General features: G+C 37.5%; 4 protein-coding genes across 4 annotated transcripts; 2 read left to right on the forward strand and 2 right to left on the reverse strand.

The window, feature by feature from the left end:
• Positions 1-112: 112 nt before the first annotated feature.
• LOC105954114 (small ribosomal subunit protein eS24z) lies at positions 113-2,177 on the forward strand. Its single transcript, XM_012977786.2, has 6 exons — positions 113-310; positions 440-514; positions 615-656; positions 926-1,096; positions 1,644-1,730; positions 1,924-2,177. The coding sequence occupies exons 2-6, from the start codon at positions 443-445 to the stop codon at positions 1,963-1,965; spliced, it is 414 nt and encodes a 137-aa protein (XP_012833240.1). The 5' UTR covers positions 113-310; positions 440-442; the 3' UTR covers positions 1,966-2,177.
• Positions 2,178-6,935: 4,758 nt separating this feature from the next.
• LOC105954111 (small ribosomal subunit protein uS13z/uS13y/uS13x) lies at positions 6,936-8,636 on the forward strand. Its single transcript, XM_012977782.2, has 4 exons — positions 6,936-7,047; positions 7,152-7,312; positions 8,029-8,217; positions 8,320-8,636. Exons 1-4 carry the CDS (start codon positions 7,045-7,047, stop codon positions 8,423-8,425), a joined length of 459 nt encoding a protein of 152 aa, XP_012833236.1. The 5' UTR covers positions 6,936-7,044; the 3' UTR covers positions 8,426-8,636.
• A 1,088-nt stretch (positions 8,637-9,724) lies between these two features.
• Positions 9,725-10,936, reverse strand: LOC105954080 (late embryogenesis abundant protein D-34). The gene is made up of 3 exons (XM_012977750.2): positions 10,557-10,936; positions 10,170-10,463; positions 9,725-10,068 (listed from the first exon to the last, which is right to left on the reverse strand). The coding sequence occupies exons 1-3, from the start codon at positions 10,869-10,871 to the stop codon at positions 9,904-9,906; spliced, it is 774 nt and encodes a 257-aa protein (XP_012833204.2). The 5' UTR covers positions 10,872-10,936; the 3' UTR covers positions 9,725-9,903.
• Positions 10,937-15,231: 4,295 nt separating this feature from the next.
• On the reverse strand, positions 15,232-16,381 carry LOC105954079 (hypothetical protein). Its single transcript, XM_012977749.2, has one exon. The coding sequence runs from the start codon at positions 16,016-16,018 to the stop codon at positions 15,533-15,535; it is 486 nt and encodes a 161-aa protein (XP_012833203.2). The 5' UTR covers positions 16,019-16,381; the 3' UTR covers positions 15,232-15,532.
• Between the last annotated feature and the right edge of the window lie 4,507 nt (positions 16,382-20,888).

Genomic DNA, 20,888 nt, shown 5'->3' on the forward strand with positions numbered 1-20,888 from the left:
GGGGTTTTTTCGTAAATTGACCATACCTTAGGGGGTGGTTGTAATTTACCCTAATTTGAAAGGTGTAAAATGATTGTGTTGCAAAATTTGGGCCGACTATAACACTCGGTATTTGGAGGAAGCCCATCATTTTGTAGATAATTAATTAGGTCAGCCCATAATAAAAAATTCCCTTGCGATTACAAAACCCTAGCGTTAAAGTCCTTTTCCCCTTCTCAGACCGCAGAAACGCCAATCGAGCAGCAGCAGCAACAAACCACTCAGCCACACTAGGCGGCGGCGCACGGCGTGAATCTGCTCAAACCACACCGTAATTTAGCTGCAAACCCCTACATCTCTTCCCTCAATACGCATCTCGTTAATTAATTGCGTGCGAAACTAATTTTTATTCGGCAATCGTGTTTGCTTCTCTCTCTCTCTCTCTTCTTTTTTTTTCCAGAAAATGGCGGACAAGGCAGTTACCATCAGAACCAGGAAGTTCATGACCAACCGTCTTCTTTCCAGGAAGCAATTCGTACGTCTTTCAACATTTTTTTTGTATTTCTATTTTTTAATTTAGTTTTTTTTTTTTTATATCATTCTTATTTCATTTCAATTTTGTTTTTGTTTTATAGGTCATTGATGTATTGCATCCAGGAAGACCCAACGTTTCCAAGGTTTGATCTGCACTATTCATAACATTTCTATTTTGTTTTTTTTACCATTTTTATTTCATTTTTACAGTATTTTTAACCTGGAGTAGTTTTAAGTTACTGAACTAGATTCAGGAAATATAGACCTGTTTGTTTTCCACAAAGTTCAGACATTTTTATCCGTTGAATTTCATATATTTTATGTTGAGAAGTCACTAAGGGTTTTGTTTGTGGGTGGAGTGTGGTTACTTTTTGTTCTTATTTTGCTTTTGTTCCTCGTTATTTAATTGTAGGCTGAGCTGAAGGAGAAATTGTCTAGAATGTACGAAGTTAAGGACCCGAATGCCATCTTTGTGTTCAAGTTCAGAACCCACTTTGGTGGAGGCAAATCTACTGGCTTTGGCTTGATCTACGACTCCGTCGAGAATGCCAAGAAATTCGAGCCAAAATACAGGCTAATCAGGGTACATTGTCAATTTCTTATGCTTATTCGTTTTGTCGTATTTGTTTAGCAAACATTTTATGATACGGTATTCTCACTGCACTCGTATGCTAAATTTTCTGTAGTTGAATGTTGGATTAACTGGTACCTATACTGTATGTACTACTGCTGTACTAAGCGTCTTTTTTCATTGAATGTCTTGTCCATCCATCCTATTAGGTTTTAATAAGTTGTACTTGTAATAATTTCATTGAAATGGTTTGTCCATCCATTCTTTTAGTTGTCAATAAGTTGTACTTGTAGTAATAATTTATCTTGGTGCATCCAAGTAATTATTTCTTAATACCCCATCTCATGGATTATTATTGTCATGTATAATCTTCACATAGTAATGAATTGTGCAAAGTTTCTTTCAGTAATGTTTTGACCAACTCTTTTTGATCAGCTGATCAACATCCAACCGACTAATTGCTTGATGAGATCCTTTGGAATTACGTATTTTAGAATGTAACACCGTACATTGTTTATCGTTTCAAATATCTGACAACTTGATGAATTTTGTAATTCAGAATGGTCTTGATACCAAGATTGAGAAGTCCCGAAAGCAAATGAAGGAAAGGAAAAACAGAGCTATGAAGATCCGTGGTATTAAAAAGGTATAGCTGTTCTTCCCTTCCTTGTCACAATTGAAAATAGCTTCGAGCCATTTTACTGGCTGGAAAATATTTTCTCATGTAGATTGTTTCAATCCTTTAGCCATATAGACCACTTTGATTTCACATAACTAATCTTTCTATCTATACCCGTTTTGTCTTCATGACCTAATCATATTTTCACTGTGTTATGCAGACAAAGGCAAGTGACGCTGCCAAGGCTGGAAAGAAGAAATAAACGACTCGTGATTTTTTGTTTTTTTTTGTTTTGTTTTGCATCCTCGAGGATTATTATCATATGACAGTGTTACTTTTTGCTTTGCGTTAGTTCGTAGTTCATGAATTTTCTTAATTGTTAAAGTGGGCACAGTTTTCTGGTTGTTACGACTTACGACCCAAGTCTTGAATTGCTGTATTAATCATATTTATTATCTGCTGAGAATTTTCTTACATCCTTGTGGAATTATGATGGTTCTCAAGTTAGGTCCGAGTTATTGATGTTATTTCTGGCTGCTTGAAAATGCTCTGGTGTGTTGTGATTTTGATAGATTTTCTTAGTATACTAGAGCATGGTGCTTATATTGTCAAGGCCTTTGTTTGGTCTTAATAGGAATGGTGATGAAATTGATTTTATGAAAATATATTTTCTTAGGTATTGTTTTGTTGTTAGAATAGAATGGTAAAATAAAATAATATTGAATTTATTGGAGTTCAATGTTTACAAATTAAAAATAAAGATATAAACACGAAAATGAATGGACGCCTCTCTTTGTCCACTTGACTCATCATTAAACTCTTGTTCTCTGCAACGAACCTCCTCACGAGAGACACCCATCATTAACTTCGTGTTCTCACCGACGGGATAGGTGGGGATTGGGTGGCGCAAACAGACACACCGGTGGATGTATGAGATGACCGTTGCTTTTACCTTCTCCCTCGGTGGCTAGTCTTTTGGGGTAACTAAGTATTAGGCGGTTATGTGTATGTTGTCGGTGCTATTGAAATGGTGCGCAAGGCTGTGGAACAACCTAAGGTGGCGGCACTTTTGTTTGGGTTCCGCTGTGGAAAACTGCTTCTGCCGTATGAATTGGAACTGCCGACACTATCACCTGCTGATTTTTTACTTCACAATTTCCTTGATCCAAAGAAAGCCTAACTATATATTTTCTTTTTTTTTTTTTCGTTTTTGCTTTACAAATGTTAATTTTAGTTGGTACCCGGTTGTACAAGTTATTCCAATGCAAAAATATACTGATGGCAAAAGTAGTTAAATCAGACGATGTTTTTGTTGTTCTTCTATACTATATTTAGGATGCTTGTGGCCATAACAAATCCATGAGCATCATTATAAACAAGTTATAGCTAGACACGGCCATGGGTCGGGTCTGATCCAGACCCGACCCGATCCGGACCTGACCCGTTGCCCGAGGACCGAAACCGAGTTTGAATGGGTCAGTTTCGGTTCTTGTTTTGAGGCCTGAGACCCGACAGGTCCACCCGGGGGTCGACCCGAGGACCCGTCGGGTCCACCCCAAATTAATTTTTTTTTTAAATTTTGAATATGTAAATCGGCTATAAACCAGACCCGGTCCGAAATTTCAAGTTTATTTTTTTTATTTTCAATGACTATGTTCTCGGGTCTACCTGGAACCGTACCGGACCCGGTTTGACAGAAGTCAAAATTTTTCATTTTTTTTTCCAACGGTCAAGATCATATGACCGTTTGAGATGGAGGGTCTGGATGCGTAATAATAATTAAAAAAAATAAAAAGAAAAATTGAAAAACCGGTTTTGACTCGGACTTGACCCGGATGGTAACTAGGGAAGAGTGGATGACAATGGGACGAGTGTTGCATTCCCCGTACCATCTAACTTGAGTATGCAATGTCTCGACCCATCAGGGTAGAAATTTGTAAAACCCGTCCCCGCCCGCAAAGATCCTCGTTAATGTATTTTGTTAAGTAAATTATTATTTTCCTGAAAAATAGTTTTTGTTTGTTATGTTTCTTTTTTTTATAAACCGTACATCTACATAAATAAAATCCACTAAACACATATTCATGGATGTGTGTTATTATGTGTAGATCAATAGTATAAAACTACATGGTGTATTTCTTCAGGTGTAGGTTATACAAAATCGTGTACGGGAATGATAACAAAACCACATATTATTGGAACTTCGGCTGCACTTTGACGATCGATCACGAAATTGGCGGATTGAAGCTCGTCTCTCTTTTCATAGTTGATAAGTACTTGCAATAATATACACTTTAATATGATGATAGGTAGTGTGAGGCGCAGACTAGGTCGTTCTCTTAAGACGAATTTCATCATCCCTTCTCTAATGAGGTGCATAAAGATTTCGTGTGTCGCCTATGGGATACATCAACTCAGCCCGTCTATCCACTATAACTCCACCGAAACTGCACGTTCAAGTGAAGCAGAAGCTTATACTCAACACACAAAAGTTCAACATATATGTATCGCTTTCCTTTTTCTTCTCTTCACTACTTGCAAAGCAACAATACCCCATTTATATAGTATATAATATGACCACTATAAAAGCTATATTTAATATAGAATTAAAATAAATATGAAGGTTTTATAAGACAAAATAAAGTCTTAGGAGGTTCCAAAAAATTGCTCTAAATGACCTCATAAAATTAATCAAAGAAAATATTTAATAAAATATTATTTTTATTCAAAAACCAACACATACTAGCCTGTACGCGTACGAAATTTTTAAAACCCCTCCCTTCCTTATTTATTAACGTGACGGGTACTCGACGTGTTTGAATTGAATTGTCATCCTTATTCCGAATTCCGAACTATATGACATGAGAAAAATTATGTAAATTAAATATAATTTGTAAAAAAGATCAAGATAGCCAATATGAATTTACGTTCAAATTTAAATCAAATAGGTTTATCTTCAATTTGATTAAAAAAAAGTCTTAAAATATATGTTCTTGATGATAAAACTTATTAAAATTAAATGACAAATTCAACTAAATCTTTGCTTCATATCCTTTAGAAATTTCGTTCAAAAAATGCCCTCAATACACAACAAATGAAATATGTACCAAATAATATTTAAATTGTATTTATTATTTTTTTATTTTGCATTTTACATTTTTATTTTTGCATCTAATATTTTTTTTGTACGTAGGACGCGATCTTTTTTTCTTTTTCATTTTTTAGTTTTTTGAAGTTTTATAAAAATCTAAAATTTTCCTTTTTTTTTACATAATATTGAAAATTATGATTTTTTTTTTAAAATTTCGGCCATAGTCACTTGTAGACACGTAAACACCCGTAGAAATCTGTAGTAATCATAGCAACTCATAGTCATTTGTACTGCCGTAGTCATCAATAGATACCCGTAGAAATCCGTAGTAATCGTAGTAACTCATAGTCATTTGGACTGCACAATTCGAAAACCTTAATTCCCTCTTTGAACCCTAGCCGTCAGCCAACCATAGACAACCATAGACCCCCACATAATCCATAGTCATCCAAAAATAAAACCCTAGATCTACAACCAGTGTCGCCATAGTCTACAAAATAAATACCTTTTTTTTTTGGTAATGAAGGAACCCGCAGCCAACCATATAGGTACATTGGGTAAACCTACAATCTCGTATAATAGCTTGCAAATCCAAAATGAAAATTAATAAATAAATAAAAATGTAGATCTACAAAACCGTCACCATAGCCGCCACCACCTCCATATTCATCGCCTCCCAGCCCTTCGCTATCTCCATAACCGCCCTCCATCGTAACTGGGACCATCACCGTCCCTAACCGCGTCCATAACTACCTCCACCATACTGCCTCCATAGCCGCCGCCACTCATCATAACCGCCTCCATAACAACCCCACCATATGCAACACCTCCATAAACGTCACCATTCACCATGACCGTCTCCATAATAACCCCACGTTACCAGCCGCGTCCACCGCCACCATAGCTATCCACCATACCTAAGGGAGACATAGAGATAGAGAAAGAGCAATAGAGCGAGAGACATGTAGAGAGAACGAGAGAAAAATAGAGAATAAAAGAAAAGAAACATATCTGGGTTGGAGTGACGTATATAGAGGTTATATATAGGGTACAAGAGTAAGTTAGGGATAAAAAAAAAAGGATGTGAGACATGTTAAATTTTGAAATAGTGATGTATTTAAAAAAAAAATATAGTTTGGGATTGTCATTCAATTCTAATGAAGTTTGCTGTGAGGGACTCAAGCATATTAACCCCTAAAAAAAAGAACTAAAGTCCCGCAAATGATGGCTTGATTAATATTTGAATTTTGACCCTATTTTGAATGCTCTTATTAGTGCATTCTAGGTCGAATTTGTACATGACTTATGACTAAGTATTGTTCTTTTATATGATTTGCAAGTTGTTTTACAAAATTGAAGATTATCCAATATACCTATATAATTGTACATAAACAATAAAATGGTGAAAATTGCTTCAGATGAGTAAATTCAAAATCTATGAAAGTGAAGGTTATATGGTACACCTATATAATTATACATTAGATATGTTGTAATTCAAAATTAGGTATAAACTTCAAATTAAATTTGTTGATGAATGAGCCTCGAAAGTTGAGAGACTTTGTCGGTTGCTTTGGAATTGGTTAAAACTTAAAAGCTACTCCCTTCGATTCAAAATAAGTGTCGTTTAAGGTTAATGCACACAATTGAGAAAATTAATAAATACTCTTGATTTTAAAGAAAATAATTCATATTTGACAAAATCAACCTTTTAGTTGCTTCAAATCTCTATTTATTAGTTCATTAATCTCTCAATTGCTGGGTAAAACTGAAAAAAAAAAAATATTGTCCTATCTTGAAATTCTAAAGTGACACTTAATATGAAAATTAAAATTAGAGCTAAAAAAACGACACTTAAAACGAAATGGAGGGAGTATGAATCTTTAGTTTTTTTTTTTTACTTATATTTGAAAATGCACTGCAAGAAAAATAAAATATTTACTACAAACAACATTTCAATTTTCAATTTTGAATTGATAATATTTTAGATAAAAAGAAAATAGAATTAGTATTGGAACAAAATGGGCCAAAATCAAAAGATGAATTTGAAAATATAAATGGGCCATAACATTTTGATAAATGGGCCGGGCCGACTTCCTCAGAAAATGTCCATGAAAAGAATTTATATATATATAGCATTGCGTACCCACCAAAAACCCTAGCAAACAGGTTGCGAGATCTAACGCAGTGAGAGCCCCCAACGCTCAGTGAAGAAAGCAGCATTCTCAGCAGCCCAAATTCGAAACCCTAGCCATGGTTTCTTCTCCTTCTACTTTTTGTTTCTGTTACGATTGCTGTGATTGATAATTTGTTTCTTCTTCTAATCGATTGAAAGTTGTGATTTTTATTTTTAATTACAGTCGCTGGTAGCAAATGAGGAGTTTCAACACATTCTGCGTATACAGAACACAAATGTAGACGGAAAGCAGAAGATCATGTTCGCCATGACCTCCATCAAGGGTATCGGCCGCCGTTTTGCCAACATCGTCTGCAAGAAAGCCGATGTCGACATGAACAAGAGGTCTTTCTCTCACTACATCTCTTTTTTTTTTAATTTTTTTTTTAATTTTTGCGCTGCCATTTTCGTATTTTATTATACTGCAATTACTCTGTTAAATGAGAAGTATTGTTTGGTATTTCATTAAATCTTCTCTATGAATTGGGCATACTGGAATCGACTGGTTTTGTGATTGGGGGTTTTGTCTGGGGCTTGTTTATATTTGCAATATCTTTATTCATGTTTAAATTAGTGTTATGGTATTTGCTCTCTGGAAGAAATCACTGATATTCAAATTGGTTTACATGGTGATAAATAATTGTTAATTGGATAATATAACAAGTGTTTGTTTGGTGCTTTTATTTAGATACTGTGTCGTATCTGTCGATGAGGAATATTTTTCCTTTCATGACTTGAACTTTTAGAGTGCCCGGTTTCATTTTTTTTTAATTTATTAGATTGAAATTATTTTTGCATTTCCTGCTTTCGCCGATAGGGTGTTGTGATATGCAGATTCATTTATTTGACAATAATAGCCAATTTTGTTATGTCTACGCTTCTAAAAATGAATACAAACTAAATTGTGCTAGCTTTTATAAAGCTAGTTGAATATTTTTGATCGGGAACTCAAATTTTCTTGTGATTATCTTAATGTAATTATAACTCTTGTCTGAATGTTTAAAAACTCTAATCTTTTTGGTGGATACAATCTGATGTTTCTGTACGAATAATTGACACAGGGCTGGAGAGCTATCAAATGCTGAAATCGACAGCTTGATGGTTATCGTGGCGAACCCACGTCAGTTCAAGATCCCAGACTGGTTCTTGAACAGAAAGAAGGATTACAAGGACGGCAAGTTTTCTCAAGTTACATCCAATGCTTTGGACATGAAGCTTAGGGATGATCTCGAGCGCCTCAAGAAGATCAGGTTTTCTATAAATATCCCTTTTCAAGATTTTTTTTGTTTTTGTCTTAATTTTTCGTCTTCAATGTATTAATAACAATATTATTATTAAATTAATTTTTGTAGGAACCACCGTGGGCTTCGTCACTACTGGGGTCTTCGTGTGCGTGGACAGCACACCAAGACCACTGGTCGCAGGGGAAAGACTGTTGGTGTCTCCAAGAAGAGATAGATCGTTTTTATCTTTCTATATTATTACTACTATGGAGATAACTTTATGTTTGGTTTTAGCTGCCCTTTATCTATGATATTATTATATGTACGGAGTTTGGAGATCTTTCGTGTTTTGGGCTCAATTTTTGGATATTAATTTTGTTCAATTCTGTTGTCTTGATTTTTAGAAAGTACCTTTTGCTAAAGGATTAATGAGTTTACAACTTTATGTGTTTGGTGGTTTTTTTTTTGTGTTTTGAGTTTGGTTAGCTTCTGGCAAAATTTTATGGTTCTATTCTACTCAATATGAACTTACGAGTTGGTACTAATTTATCTTACTAAGCTTTATGCAATTTTGTATGGTTTTGAACACATTGTCAATTTAACTAAGGTTGATTTGAAATGGAAGTAAATTGCTCTTAGCTGTGTGGATGGATGGATTTGGGAGAGTGATTTCAATTCAATAATAACAAACCTTGAATTTGTTTGGATTGAGGATTTGGAGATGGATTTCTCCTCATTTTTAGTTTTTTTTCGGAGTAACTGTGGTGGATTTCAAATGACACCTATCTCAAAATTTCAAATACGAATCAGTTCCCATCCATTGACTTAAACTATGTACTCCATCTGAAATGTTTGTTAATTCTTTTTCCTGCATTTAGGCTATGCTCGTAACCAAACACCCTCTATTCCTACTTTCAATTAATTATCTTATAATACAAACACCAAAAACCCTTAATTTTTTCCAAATTTTAAAACCATTTCTCTTAGTATTTTCTCCTATTCTTCCAATTTTCTCAAACCCACTTGGATTTAAAGAATTTGGTCAAACCATCACGAACATTCTGGACTTGTGCAACATGCACTTAGTCGTCGAGTTCTTTGAATTATTTGTGTTTTATGTACACCATTAGCGTATCTTGAATTTTATTTTCGCGTATACGTTGTCTTTACAAAATGAAAATATAGTAACGAGTTCTGCCACACACACAAACTTATTATTCGAAGGTAACACGAAGGTTTGCATTTACGTTTTTAACTTTTTAAACGAAGCTTCAAAGTCCTTTCATGATTTTACACGACATTTCATATAAATTGTTCCGCGCTCCCTCCAAGGACACTCACCGAAGCCAAGGAGAAAACATACTCTTCTGCATAAGAGAACCTGAAAAGACATGTCCCGTCGAATACATGATTTGCTTAGATCATATTTATGATTACTTGCTAGATCTAATGCTGGAGTCTTAGAAATGAAATCGACTGCACGATTTCGAATTTTACAAGGGAAACGCTGATATATGATACATCATATATACATATATATACCTTGAGAACAGTCCCGAAACATTTACACACAAACAAAAAGAGACCACATTCTCAATCCGATTTTAAACATATATCTAAGGTTGGTGCCGCGAACCCCTACATATATATATACATATCTACATACAAAAGATATACACATATGTCCATTCCAAAAACAAGTTAATTGCAGGTTCACTTTTCTTGATTAAGCCTTGCCGCAGCCGCCACAGAAGCGGCGACACCGCCAGGCTGGGTGGCCACCTCATGCTCCTCCTTATTCCTAATCTCTGCATATATTACTCCCTCCGCATCTTCCATTGTTGCAGCCTTGTCCCCCGCCAGTTTTAATGTTGCATCCTGCATTTTATTATTATATATACTCCAAATTATTAAAAAAAAAAAACAACCCGTTCCATTTAATATATCATGAATTTAATTTGCCGGAATTTTGAATTTACAGTCAAAATGTCTCCAAGCTTGGCCTTGTCCTCATCCCTTGTGGTCTGAGCATTATACGCAGCAGCAGACTGTGCTTGAGCTCCTAACCCTCCAGGCACCACGTGCCCCAGCCCGGTGGCCCGTACTTCCGCCGCCTGTATCGCCGCCGCATCACTTTGGTCAACTGGTTTGTCTCCGGCGGAGATTGCCGTCGCTTCCAGCGCTTCTCCGATGGTAATGGCGTCTGCTTCCAAGGTCGATGCAGGGTGACCCCTTTTCACTTCCGTCGTCGGCATACCATACCGTCCCACCACCTGCATTAAATATCAATTTATATTGGATAAATTAAAGTGTGAAAAATTAAATGGGGGTTATATATATATATATATATATTTTTTTTTAATTACTTGTCCGCCGACTGCTTCGGTTATGATGCGGTAGCCGCCGACATCTGCTTCGGCTACGGTGGCGCCCTTATCCATGACGACATCGGTCATGTCCTGGTGGCCGACCACGCCGCGCTGCTCGTTCAGATCGGCGGCGGATTGCATGACGGACGCCGGACCACCGTGGGGGGTCTGGCCGAGTACGATGTTCTCTGCGGCTTGGAGGGCGGCGGCGTCTTGTGGTGCTATGGGTTGTGAAGCTAGTTGGCCGGAGACGTCGAACACGTCGCCGTACTTGACGAATTCCCCTGGTCGTCGTGGCTGTTCTTGACTCATTTTTTCTTATTTTTTTTTCTTGGAATAGGCTATCTATCTAAGTTTGGTGGGGTGTTGGTATATAGATATAGTGTGGCTTCATTGGTTGGAGGTATTTGATAAGTGGCGGCGGACGGTGGGGGAGGCGGTGGCTGCATAGATGGCATAAACATTGTACACGTGTTGAACGTGGAAGATAGATACGCATGTGCAGTTTTGATATGCCTTCCGCTGCAACTGAGACGTGTCTCCTAGCCATGACCCGTATTTTCAAATTAATTTTTCTTTTCTTTTTCTTTCGTTCATTTTAATAGTGGGAGTTACAAAGAATTACACATTTGAAATAAGGGTTAATTAGGAAGACCCTCAAAATACATTTACCTTTTTGGAAGGCCTTTTTCTTTTCCATCTTAACAAGAGCCCCTAATTTTATATTTTAATTAAGTATAATATATTTTATTTGGTAATTTTTCCGATATATCCTTATATTATATACAAACTCTACAATCCCTAATTCGCCATATCCCCAATGAACCCGTATATCCAACCTCTAAAATCGTATTTCGAATCCTTCAATTGAGGTGAAATTCGAAAATAGCATAATCGTCTTCTCAAGTTTTTGAATGTCCGTGTAGTTGAAGCGTATTATTTAGGTGTTTGAGGAAGTAAAAAAATCAAAAAAAAAAGAAAAAAAAGAAAAAAAAGCAAAATGAACAAACAAAAATCACATTTTCACATAATTTAACAACATAGCTACAAAGTTAAGGATACTTACTGTAGTTTGGGGTCCACTAAAGGCCGGATTTACGCATTGACATTTTCTTCTCCAAAAATCACCCACAACAGCGCAGCGTCTCAAAAGGGAAAAACTTTTCAAATATGAGAAAGTTTGGATTTTTTATGGGTTTATGACTTCAAGTTTGGTACGAGTTCGACCAAGAATGCAGATTGGATTGAAAATTTGGAAGTGGTTTGAGGAGATTGAAATTGTGCAGTGTGAAAAAAATAGGGTTTATGGGAATGAAGCATGAACTGTGAATTGATAATTTAGGAGAGTGAGTTAGAGGGAATTAATATATTCTTGTGCCAGATCAACATTTAATATTCAGTATATTATTCCACGTCACATGTAACGGCCACATAGAAGTCACGTGAGCCACACTTGCTATTTCCGTCTAAGTTAGCTGCCGGCGTTAACGGCAGAACATAAAGTGATTAAAAGTAGCAAGTTAAAAGACAAATTTCGTGGATTGAAATATTCGAGGACATAAATCATTTTAGTGGTAAAGTTTAGGGACATAAACTGTAATTTTCCCACGCTCATACAATATGTTTGTGTACATTGAATGTGATATTTTTTAGAGTAAATTATAAAGAATCCTCTGAGGTAAAGTTTAATTACAAAAATTCTCCAATATTTGGGTAATTATGAAAAGATCTTAAAGGTATGTTGCGCCTTACACATACCCCTACAGTATTATTTTTGATGAAAAAAATAATAGATTAAAAATTACCCTATATCCCTAGGAAGGAAAAAAAGTGATGACTTCTCTAATCACATAAGATTGCAATTTCTTTTCTTATGATTTATTTATATTTAATATATACTTTTTTGAATTTCATTTGTTGAAAATTAAAATATTATTAACAATTTATTAAAATATAATGAAAATATTTGTAACCTAATAAAAAATATGAGAATATTACAAATTTGTAAAATTGATTTTATTGAATAATTTTTTTATAAATGTAAATAATTTTTTTTATATATTTTCTATTTTTAGTAATTATAAAATGAAAAAAATGCATAATAGTTTTAAAATAAAAAATAACTACTTTTATTTCAATTTACCCCCTAAGTTATTAATATGCTTACAATTACACGGTCAAGAATAAACATGACATTTTCAGATGAATATTCCATGGAATCAAAAAGATTTCTTCAAAAGTTTATACCATAGGGGGGCTTCTTAAGAAGGCAACCTACCTAAGAGGAATTTCCATAAATACGCAAACATGGGGGGAAACATTTGTAATTAGATATTACCTCAAGAGGTCTTCCTAATTTACCCTAAAATGAATTTAGAAATTTTTTACTTTAAATCAAACTATTATCTTAAATATTTGACCAATGAACGATATTTATAAAGCTTACGGTGACATGAAATCACATATAAATACGGCAAATTAGAAGAAACTTCCTGAGGTAACACCTAATTACAAAAATCTCCCTCATGTTTGTGTAATTACGAGAAAAATGAGGTATATTGACGTCTTATACATTCCTCCTTACAACATTAATCTTGATGGAATATTTTTGACTGCATAGAACATTCTTCCAATACTACTATTTTCGGACCAAACATATATTATGTACTTAAGGTGTAAAACATAGATGTTTTTCATTATATAGATACTAGGTATTCTTCATTTTATAATTATTAACACTAAAAACCATATAAAAAGAATCAAACATATATTGTAGTAACATTAAAAGTTTATATTTGGTTTGTAATTTTTTTTCGTTTACATTTTTATATTTCTTTATTCAATAAACCCAATTTGTAAAAGATATATAGTAAATATAAATAAACTATCGAAAATAAGAAGAAAGATGTTTCATCTTCTTCCCTCCTCCAACTATAATCATAGCCGTTATTGTTACTGTTTGGTAGGGGTTTATTGTAATGGTTACCGTTGTGTGTAATCAACAGACATAGAGAGTTACCCGCAAGGGTGGCCTAGCGGTTGGAGCAAGAGAGCTTGGGTCAATTGACCCAAGTTCGAATCCCCTTGCCAACGGTCGCTAGGTCGAGCTTGTCACACATGGTTAGCCTAGTGTGGTTTACATCTCTCGTATGGTTTGCAAGCTATTATACGAGAGTGTAGGTTTACCCAGTGCACCTATATGGTTGGCTGCGGGTTCCTGCATTACCAAAAAAAAAAAAAAAAAAAAAAAAAAACAGACATAGAGAGTTTACCGTTGTGTGTAATCTTGTCAAAATCAAAGAATGAAGCTATAGTTACACCTAAACTATGTAGGAGAAAGATATGTAATAAATTGTGTAATTTTCTCAACATTAGAGCTGAAGAAAGATATTTACTGTCACCAAAAATGCAGGAGAGAGAAACTATTCCTTGCGCACGATACAAAGAAAGCCGACCGGTTGAATTTCGAAGCGGCAACGATCCAAATCTCTGAGTTGCATCACGCGACAAGGATAGATAAGGCCTTCTCAGGCCATATAACACAACATTACAAAAACTATATGTAAAGACAAATTAGGTTAAATATAAAAAAGATGAACAAAATTGAAGACCCCACCAACCCATTGCATCACTTCTCTAAAGATCAATAACAACCCGTGAGATGCAAAAACAAAAAACGAAAAAGCTCGTTGGACCAACACTTAAATCTCTGTCGCAAAAGACTTCAAAACGAATCAAGACTCGGTACGAATGAATTTCTTGAGGTTTGGTCGGTGCTTATGAAAATGATTTCAAGAATATATCGAGAGTTAGTGATAACGTAGGGGCATTACATATGCTTAATGACTAGTCAGTTGTGGAGATGTTTGGATTATTGACTATGTGGTGCTGACTTCTACACCAAGACTAAGTCACCGTTAGAGTAAAGATAACCATCACAGATACAATAATGTTAACTTACAATCTTTATCTTATCGATCCACAGAGCCCCACTTCACACAACCATGCAACTTTTCTTGGGCAGCTAGTGAAAACGACAGAGTGTGCCTGCAATACGTTTCTACGATATATGGACACAATACAAGATGATTTATACTTCTCGGCAAGATACGACTATTTCTACAGTTCTCACCGATTAAAGAAAAAAAAAAAATCTATGTCCTTGTTTACAATTGGACAGTAAAATAGTCCAAGGATCAGATTTTGGATAATGAACGGTAAATTGTTGAGAAAAGCCAATCGAGAATTATTAGCAAGCAAAGATTTAAAGGAGACTGACTACATCAAAACCATGGCAAAAAAAAATGTAACAAACGGGGAGAAGCAATAATGACGAAGGGGTAGTATATATAAGAAGCCCTATTCAGCAAAAACAAACATGATTTTGGACACAAGACACTTCAATTATCAAAGAAGTTCGATTTATCAGCAAGAAAGCGACTACTTGACAGCTATTGAACATAAGCCCTAGGATTCAAATACGGAACAAATTATTTTAATAACTAATCTGAATTACTGTCTTTGGATCTTATCATGGCATCAACGAAGAGCAAAGATAATAAAACTCTAGTTTATGCCGACACCAAAATTCTCTACATAGACGAAACGAACATATAAGTATGCACCGAATAGAATGGAGCTATGCTATTAGAATACCATCAATACAAAATTAAGAATGCAATACTTGAGGCTGCGTGTTAGCATTAATCATCTCAACCATCCAACGATAAGACGTTGATTTAGCACATGTTTAAGAGCACTAAACGGGAGCAATTAGTTCTAACCAATCTTTAACAATCAATCTAATTAATTGGACTAATTAGTAGCATGACTTTCATAAGAGAACTTAGAACAAGACATCTCTATTTAGGTTTTCTTAATCATAAAAGATCGAACTTGCGTTGTTAATCGTAAACAGAGTAATTTGTAGGAGGGAAAAAAATAAGCGAAAGCTGAGGATAAATTAATCTACTTTACTGTACAAGAACAAGCCTCCCACTCTCCTCTGCGCCGCCATCCGCCTCCTCCTCCACATCCGCCGCTCCTTTCGGCACCGTGACCACCAATTCGCCGTCTTCGTATACGGCGGTGGCGAGCTCCGGCCGCATCGTGGCCGGAAGCCTAAACCGCCACAAATCCAGTTCCAACTCGGTTCCGGACAAGTCAACGACTCCGTTTCCCCTGATTACAATTTTGGTAACCCCAGGGTAGATCTCGATTGCGTCGGCCCTAACGTCGCCGGTGATGTCGTCGGTGGCGGCGGTGAATCTGAGGAAGTCTGGCGTCTCCACCACCGTAACATCGGCGTCGGAGTGGAAGGGGAGCTCTAGAACCTTGGCGAAGATGTGGGGGAGCCGCCGCAGTTTTTTCTGGCGGCAGCTGTTGGCCTGAGCTAGAACCGATGCGACGTCGTATCGGAGGGTGATGTTGCGTTTTCTGGGCACCGGGTGAACCTTCATCTGTGCGTGGATTTGATTTTGATTTTGATTTTGATTTTGAAGAAGAATAAGAAGAAGAAAGAACCCTAGAAAAGTGACGTAAGCCAGATTATTTAGGATTATTAATTAATCAAGAAGAAAATCCAGATTACGATTTGAGGCAAAGCAAAAAGAAGAAGAAAAGTTTCAATTAAATAACAAATTGAGGCAAAGAAGAAGAGATTGGGCGGTTGTAGGAAAGAGGTTAATAATATGCAAAAGCAAGATAGAATTGTACGAATTGTAGAAACAACAGGAGAGAGAGAGAAGAGAGAGAGAGAGAGAGCATCAATGTACTTTTTGTGTGTGTGTAAAACTGTGCACTTGTGTGTGCGTATGTGTTCGTGTGTGCAAATCAAATCCTTTATGTTTCACTAGAACAAAAACGTAGGTCCCAAAAGTTGCAATTTTGGATTAAATTTTAATATATATAAAATAAGTTAATAACTAGAATTTTGATTTAAATTCCAAAAAAATCCAATACATAAAATATTTATTATTAATTACGTATACAAATAAACGATTGGGAAAAATCTCACATTTTAACTACTTTTTGTAATGTGGGATTGCTCAAGTAGCTCAATTTCCCTTCACAATTCTTTGTTTCAATTACTACAATTTGGCAAAGATTTTTCTTACCACCAATTGATTTGAAGCCAATACTCTCATTGTGTAGATTTAAATAATCCAAAGTTTGGTTTGTATGAAACTAGTATTTCATCCGTGCGATGCACGAGTTATTCATCGTGAGAACGAATTTGTGATTATGAAAAAGTTCTCGAAATAGTATGACTAGTGATTGATATGCAATACAAAGTAATAGTTATACTAATAATAATACTAATACTAATAGAAATATCTTTGGAACAATATTTTTAGCTATGTGTGTTACATGTTGCTAATATAATAGTCAGAATTCGGATAACCAATAGATGAAAGACTCGATCAACACAAAAAAATTGAAAATAAGGATTCTCATATTGCGATGTAAGGTCAAATCAAAGATTAATACACCATGTGGTAGATTTTTACCCTACTTATGTTTTTTGTGTTACATCAAGCATAATGAAATGTAATGTATGTTGTGATGCATTTGAACGAATGTGGTTAATCCTCATATTTATAACTATGTAGAATAGCTTCAATAAGTATATATTTTATAAATTATGAACATATAACAAAATCATTAGTTATAATTTTGAATGAATCAACTATTATATACGTCGAATAATTTTTGGTGATTTGGTTAAAAAAATTAACTTTATATTCATTGACGGATATAGTTTGTATGAAACAAAAGAATTGATTCCATATTTTAGAGAGAATATAAAGTACAAATGTAAGTTTCAATTATTATAATGACTAAATAATATATACATATTAGTTAAAATAACATGTGTGTTGATATCTTACGTAATGATTTTATTTTATATATTATAGATGATATTATGATTAATATATTATGGCCTCGTTTGGTTGCCAAGATAAGCCAAGATTAACTAAATAGTTGGACTTAATTTTGTGTTTGGTATCCTCAATAAATTATCGGGCCGACCCGCCAAAATTATTTAATAATGACTTATCTTGTCTTCTATAATTTTAGACTAAAATTCTAGTTTTGTATTAAATTATAAGTCACCTTGAAAAGTAAATAAGTAAAACCCGAACTGATATACATTGTTGCCAGCTGCAAAAATGGTGAGATTTGAATTCACAGTGAAAACCACGCCAAAAACATACAAAGGGTGCACTCTGCCAAGTTAGTGATAATTGCAGAGTGCAAAGTGCCAACTTTATAATTTAAGGGTGTAATATGGCCGGTAGGTATATTTAGAGGGTGCAAAGTGTCAATTATCCGTAGTTAAAACATACTTTGTTTGTGAAAATATTATCCACATGTCATCAATTGAATGGCATCCTCTTTCTGAGCAGTAAGGTGCGTCCTGTCACGGCCCGCGAGTTTTGACCCAACCCCTTGCCGATTTCCCTTGAGTTGGGGAGGCTAAATAGTCCAAGAATTAGCCCAAGTAGGGTTAGGCCCAAGTTGGCCCAATTGTATAGTGGTAGGTAGAACCATTTTTGGTAGGTAGAGGTAGGTGGTGGTAGGTAGAGACATTTAAGGGATTGTTTCACTCACAACCGTTAGATCATATCGATCTCCACCGTCCATTGAGGAGGTGGTCTTGTATAAATAGAGGTAGGGACCTCATTTGTAATCATTCAAGAAATCCAACAAATCCAACAAGTACTCAAGCAATAAAGTACTTTCTTACAAACTCTCTTATCTTCTTAACTTCTTTCTTCGTTTCCATCACTTAAGTATTCGCAACACATTCGGGAGAGGCTGACTTAGCTATCGCGAGGGGCGAGAAGGAGCTAAGGCCGTACGGTTCTTTGTTAAGGGAACAAGTCCGTGACAAGTGGTATCAAAGCCCGGCTAAGGGCTTTGTGTTGATCGAATTCTCAACGATGGCGAACGTTGAAGATATCTCGTACGTGACCGAGGGACGTGGCAGGGAGGCCCACGTAAACAACAAAAAGAAGAGGGACCACAACAAGGCTCGTGGGGAGAGTACCGGTAATGAGACCGTGCTAACGGATCATGGCGAAAGACTCGAGAGGCTCGAGAATAACGTCGCCATAGCGGAGCTTAGCGAACGATTCGAGAAGCTCGAGCACGATACGGAGGTGTTGGAGAATCACGTCGCCGAGCAACTCGACTTGTTTAGGGACAATGAGACGTTGCGGGAGGAACGGTTGGATCGATTTGAGGCCATCATCCAATCCCTCCAAGAGAGCATCGAGGGGATGCGCGACGACTTGGCCTTGTGCAAAAAGGCCGCCGCTAACGGTAGCGTTGGTGCTACATCGAGTCCAAGGGTGGACTGCCCGAAGCCAACGGGATTCAACGGCGTAAGGGACGCCAAGGAAGTCGAGAACTTCCTATAGAGGATTGAGCAATATTTCGAGGGTATCGGTCTGGTCGACGAGACGACTAAGGTAAGAACTTCTTCCCTTTATCTTTCCGATACGGCAATGTTGTGGTGGCGTAGAAAGCACGCCGATATCGAGAAAGGTATTTGCCGAATCGATACTTGGGAAGAGTTCAAGAGGGAACTCAAGCGACACTTCTACCCGGAGAACGTCGTCTATGAGGCTCGAAGGAAGTTGAGGGAACTCAAGCAACAAAGTTCAATCCGCGAGTACGTGACGGAGTTCACCACCCTCACCCTTCAAATTCCCAACCTTTCCGAGGAGGATCTCCTTTTCCACTTCACCGATGGGTTACAAGGCTGGGCCAAGCAAGAACTCCACCGACGAGACATCAAATCCGTCGATGAAGCTATTGCCGCCGCCGAGTCTTTAACCGAGTATCAACCGAGAGAGCCGTTGCGAAAAGAGAAGTGGTGCCCGACTAAAGGCGGAGGAGAGAGACGGGACAATCATGGTCGGGACCATCGAGATAACCGAGACCCACGGCGAGCGTCAACCTCGAGGGGAGGAGACAAGCCATCCTCACGCCAACAACTTGAAGAGAAGAAGAAGTCGTTTGTGCCTAAGGGAGGATGCTTCGTGTGCAAGGGGCCGCACGCGATGAGTCAATGTCCCAAGATGGGGTCATTGTCGGCACTCTTACGACAAGAGGCCGAGCAAGACACAAACGAGGAGCTAGGCCACATGGGATCGCTCCAACTTCTGAACGCCTTAAAGGCTAATCCGATGCCGGCAACATCAAGCAAGGGGCTGATGTACGTGGAGGCCCGCATCAACGGTACCCCAACAAAGGTGATGATGGACACGGGAGCGACCCACAACTTTATCACCGAGGAAGAGGCCAAGAGGGTTGGCCTACGGTGGACCAAACGAGACGGTTGGCTCAAGGCCGCTAACGCTAAGGCACAACCGCTCAACGGTGTAGCACGAGACGCGGAGCCGCACTTAGGCACTTTGAAGGGCCAAGTGGATTTCTCGGTAGCACCAATGGATGACTTCAAGGTGGTGCTAGGCATGGATTTCTTCCGCAAGGTAATGGCTATCCCGATGCCTTGTTTTAATTTGATTTGTATCTTAGAGAAGGGGAAACCTTGCATGGTGCCGGCCATCAACGGCACCACTAAGGAAGAAAGCACACAACCAAGGCAACTGTCGGCCATGCAAGTTGCCAAGGGAGTTCGACGGGGCGAGCCGACATTCTTAGAGACTTTAAAGAAGGAAAGCCCGCCCATCAACAAAGAGGAGGACGTGCCACCGATCATCCAAACCGCCTTGGAGGGCAGCCAAGACGTGATGCCACCGAATTTGCCCAACAAGCTTCCACGTAGTAGGGAGGTGGACCACGCCACCGAGTTGGTCGAGATGGGGGAGATCCGACCATCGAAGGCAAACGTTGTGGCCGATGCTTTGAGTAGAAAGGCCGAACTCGCAGCCATTAGCTCGACAAGGGGGAACTTGGCCGACATGATCCGAGAAGGGCTCGAACATGATCCAATGACCAAGGAGCTAATTCGACTCGTCAAGGAGGGCAAGACGAGAAAATTTTGGGTAGAGGACGGCCTACTCTACACGAAGGGGCAGCGACTCTTCGTTCCGAAGTGGGGCAGCTTGAGGAAGGACCTCATAAAGGAATGCCACGACACCAAGTGGGCGGGGCATCCGGGCCAAAGGAGGACAATGGCGTTGCTCGAGACGGCCTACTTTTGGCCTCACATGCGGGACGGTGTCGATGCATGTGTGAAGACTTGTCTTGTTTGCCAACAAGACAAGGTGGAGAATAAACAACCGGCAGAGTTACTGTAGCCTCATCAAATGGATTACCCAAGTACGAGGCAACGTGGAAGACGAAGGAAGACTT

The sequence above is a fragment of the Erythranthe guttata genome, chromosome 14 (genome assembly GCF_056151865.1).
Source record: "Erythranthe guttata isolate IM_541 chromosome 14, IM_541, whole genome shotgun sequence".
NCBI lineage: Eukaryota > Viridiplantae > Streptophyta > Magnoliopsida > Lamiales > Phrymaceae > Erythranthe > Erythranthe guttata.

Excerpts from the sequence above, each read along its gene's own strand:
- LOC105954080 (XM_012977750.2), bottom strand. The coding sequence starts at position 10,871 with ATGAGTCAAGAACAGCCACGACGACCAGGGGAATTCGTCAAGTACGGC. Across the intron at positions 10,464-10,556 it reads CCGAAGCAGTCGGCGGACAA|GTGGTGGGACGGTATGGTAT; the intron begins GTAATTAAAAAA and ends TATTTAATGCAG. Across the intron at positions 10,069-10,169 it reads AGCTTGGAGACATTTTGACT|GATGCAACATTAAAACTGGC; the intron begins GTAAATTCAAAA and ends AATAAAATGCAG.
- LOC105954114 (XM_012977786.2), top strand. The coding sequence starts at position 443 with ATGGCGGACAAGGCAGTTACCATCAGAACCAGGAAGTTCATGACCAAC. Across the intron at positions 515-614 it reads TTCTTTCCAGGAAGCAATTC|GTCATTGATGTATTGCATCC; the intron begins GTACGTCTTTCA and ends TTTGTTTTATAG. Across the intron at positions 1,097-1,643 it reads CAAAATACAGGCTAATCAGG|AATGGTCTTGATACCAAGAT; the intron begins GTACATTGTCAA and ends TTTGTAATTCAG.
- LOC105954111 (XM_012977782.2), top strand. Across the intron at positions 7,313-8,028 it reads GATGTCGACATGAACAAGAG|GGCTGGAGAGCTATCAAATG; the intron begins GTCTTTCTCTCA and ends TAATTGACACAG. Across the intron at positions 8,218-8,319 it reads GAGCGCCTCAAGAAGATCAG|GAACCACCGTGGGCTTCGTC; the intron begins GTTTTCTATAAA and ends TAATTTTTGTAG.
- LOC105954079 (XM_012977749.2), bottom strand. The coding sequence starts at position 16,018 with ATGAAGGTTCACCCGGTGCCCAGAAAACGCAACATCACCCTCCGATAC.